Source organism: Prunus avium, chromosome 1 (assembly GCF_965620075.1).
Source record: "Prunus avium chromosome 1, drPruAviu1.hap1.1, whole genome shotgun sequence".
Lineage (NCBI taxonomy): Eukaryota > Viridiplantae > Streptophyta > Magnoliopsida > Rosales > Rosaceae > Prunus > Prunus avium.
The window spans coordinates 35155882-35158900 of NC_142284.1; the positions used below are offsets into that span (position 1 = coordinate 35155882).

Below are 3019 nucleotides of genomic sequence, written 5' to 3' on the forward strand. Positions count from 1 at the left end.
CATTAAATGCCTTCTATGACATAAATCAGACGTCATAGAAGGGTTTTTGTGTTGGTTTTGGTTTGCACAGTATTTATTTCCATTTCAGTTCTTAGTTTAATCGAAACATTCCATCAATGAGACTTGCTTTACCGAATAAATCTTTATTTATGAAAATAGAACAACCAGCTCCATCAAAATTTAAACTGAACTTTGATTTTACAAGTCTAGTAACTGAAATCAAACTCTTCTTCATAAAAGGAACATAAACTACTTCATCTAATTCTAAAACAAAACCAAATTCTAGCTTGATTCTAACTGTCCCTATGTAACTAACTTGGACTTCTTCTCCATTTCCCACGAACACCTTCATTTCATCCTTGCTTGGCAGCCTCTTGTTTGTAAACTCCCGCAAAGAATTAGCCACATGAATAGAAGCACCACTATCTAACCACCATGAATCATATGAGAAATTAACCAAATTAGATTCGAAAAAGACCAAAATCATATTGTTGTTACCTTTTCCCTTCGTCTTTTCCAACCACCATTTATATTTCCTGCAGTCTCTCTTCATATGCCTTGCTTTCTTGCAAAAGAAGCAATTCATTCCAGTTGTAGGTTTCAAAGCCTTTTCTACAATGCTCTCTTTCTCTTTCCTAGTTGCAGTCTTATACTTATTTTCCTTATTCTGTTTAGTCTGAATCATGTTGACCATCTTGGCTCCCCTTTCTCTTATGATGTTGTGTTCTTGTTGAACAGTAATTGTAATGAGATCATTCAAAGTCCAGTTCTCTTTCTGAGCAATGTAGGTTTCCTTGAGAGATTTAAATTCCTTAGGTAATGAATTCAGTGCAAAATGGACCATCATATCCTCATCTACTGTCATACCCAGTTCCTGCAGTTTAGTCCCTATGTCGATCAAGTTGATGATATCAGCTCTCACACAACCTTGTCCATCATATTTCATATCAATAAACTGATTCAGAAGGGTGCTCTTGACGGCTTTCTCAAATTCCTTAAACCTCTGTGCAATTGCCTCATAATATTGTTTTGCATTCTCAGATTTGGGAATGCTTCCTTTCACTGATGAAGCCATAGCCCTTTACATGATCAACATAGCCATCTTGTTTGTTTTTTCCCATTTGGCAAAGTTTGTCTTGGTTTCTACAGAAGCATCTGTAGCTAGCACTTGAGGAGGTTTCTCTTTAAACACAAAATTGTAATCCAAAAAACCTAGAAATATTTCCAAATCCTGCTTCACTTGCTATAGTTTGATCTAGTTAAGGTTTCGATGGAGTTGTGATTCACCGTACAATTTGCAATACAAATTAAATAAAACTGTCCCTAAATCTTGATTTAAACATGTCAACTTATACATGTGGCTTTAAGTTAGCTTGTTCCAAAACCCTAAACAGTAAACTGCACAAGCTTCCTACGCAAGTAAACTCACATTTGTGGATGTAGATACACTTGCTAGCCAGTGCAGTCGACTGTCCAGATTGTTCCAACAATGTTGTGATCAATATGCATAATTTCCATATGTGGATGGAGAATCATATAGAAGGCTATGAGCACTGATGCAAATTTCTAACCAAACTGTCAAATTTAAGAACTCTTACACAGCCTGAGCAGCTGTGGCTCACTCATTCTACATAACAGTTTTTAAATTATTGATCAAAACTTCATGAGCAGTAATCACCTTATGCTCTTAAATATCAGGATATGCAAACAAAAGAAAACTGCATATTTTTTATAGCTTACAATCAAAACAGTTAGATTAAAGAACAAAAGCCTAGAGCTTTGATACCACATGTAAGTTTGTACTAAGCTTTTATACAATAATACTAACCTTGTTTAGCCATGGTAATGGTAGAGAGTCTTGGTAATTTTATAGAGAGTCTTCTTCACCTATGCAACACTTTATTTTCTCTTGCCTCTTAGATAGGGTGAGTTATGAATTGAGAGCCTGTTTGCTGCAAGGGAAAGGACCTCTATTTATAGATGCATCACTTCAAAAGCCTTGCCTATCAAGAAGCATTCGAGTGTTCTTTTTGCATTAGAATAGGTTTGTTTCAATCCATGTTATATTAGGAATCCTTTTAATACTTGTGTTTTACATAAGCTCTGTACAAGTATTTATCTCATACGGTTGAGTTCTATTCCTTGATCAACCAAAATACTCGAGTCCTCTTAGGATTAGAAGATCATCCTTCATGGACTAAGACATTAAATCGTCTTATATGTGAGTCATCCAAGGTAGTTTCACTCTTTGAGAAGTACTAGAATGACCTTAAAAAAGGAGTCTTGATTGCCTTTGAGTTATTTGGTTATAAATTCTAGTACACCAAGGGGGATAACTTGGTTGATAAATGAGCTGGTAGACATACTCTCTCATCTCTGTAGGCCGTACACATGTAACATCAATTAACTAAATCTCACCTCTATTTCATAGGGCTGAATACCCCTACGTATTGTCTATCCTTGATTATGTGTTTTGTAAAATATAATGAAGATAGATATGTTGTATCAGTGTTGTTAGACCAGCAAAACTTTTCATTGTGTAAAACTATCACTACTACACATAAAAGGCAAAAGACGACGGGAATTCACTGTCGTGTATCCGGTTTTCAAACCGTCGTGAAATCGACTGACACCTTTTCCAAAAGCAAACCATGATGGTAAATCCCCGTCGTTGTTAAACCAAACAACATCATTAACAAATAACAACCGACGCCTGTGTATTGAAAAATAAGCCAAAAAAATTGTCAAGGATAAGAATAGACGACCAATTTTAACAAACAAACGTCGTTTACTACGCAACACATGACATATTTTAACAGAACATGGCCGCAAGAGACGCATACCACGACGAAAACTAAAACTCATAGCCGTTACATATACATTTCACGACACACGATCAAACAAGAAACGTGAAATACAATTATGACGTCTTTAAATAAATAACAGACGACGTTATTAATGCATACTACGTCACCACAATTTATATAACCGTCGTGAAATATATTTTCCACTTCGTTTT

At 35.5% G+C, this 3019-nt stretch overlaps 1 protein-coding gene across 1 annotated transcript; it reads right to left on the reverse strand.

Annotated features, from left to right (window-relative positions):
- Positions 1 to 353: 353 nt before the first annotated feature.
- Positions 354 to 946, reverse strand: LOC148297721 (uncharacterized). The gene is made up of 2 exons (XM_088244695.1): positions 499 to 946; positions 354 to 385 (listed from the first exon to the last, which is right to left on the reverse strand). The coding sequence occupies exons 1-2, from the start codon at positions 944 to 946 to the stop codon at positions 354 to 356; spliced, it is 480 nt and encodes a 159-aa protein (XP_088100821.1).
- Positions 947 to 3019: the final 2073 nt, after the last annotated feature.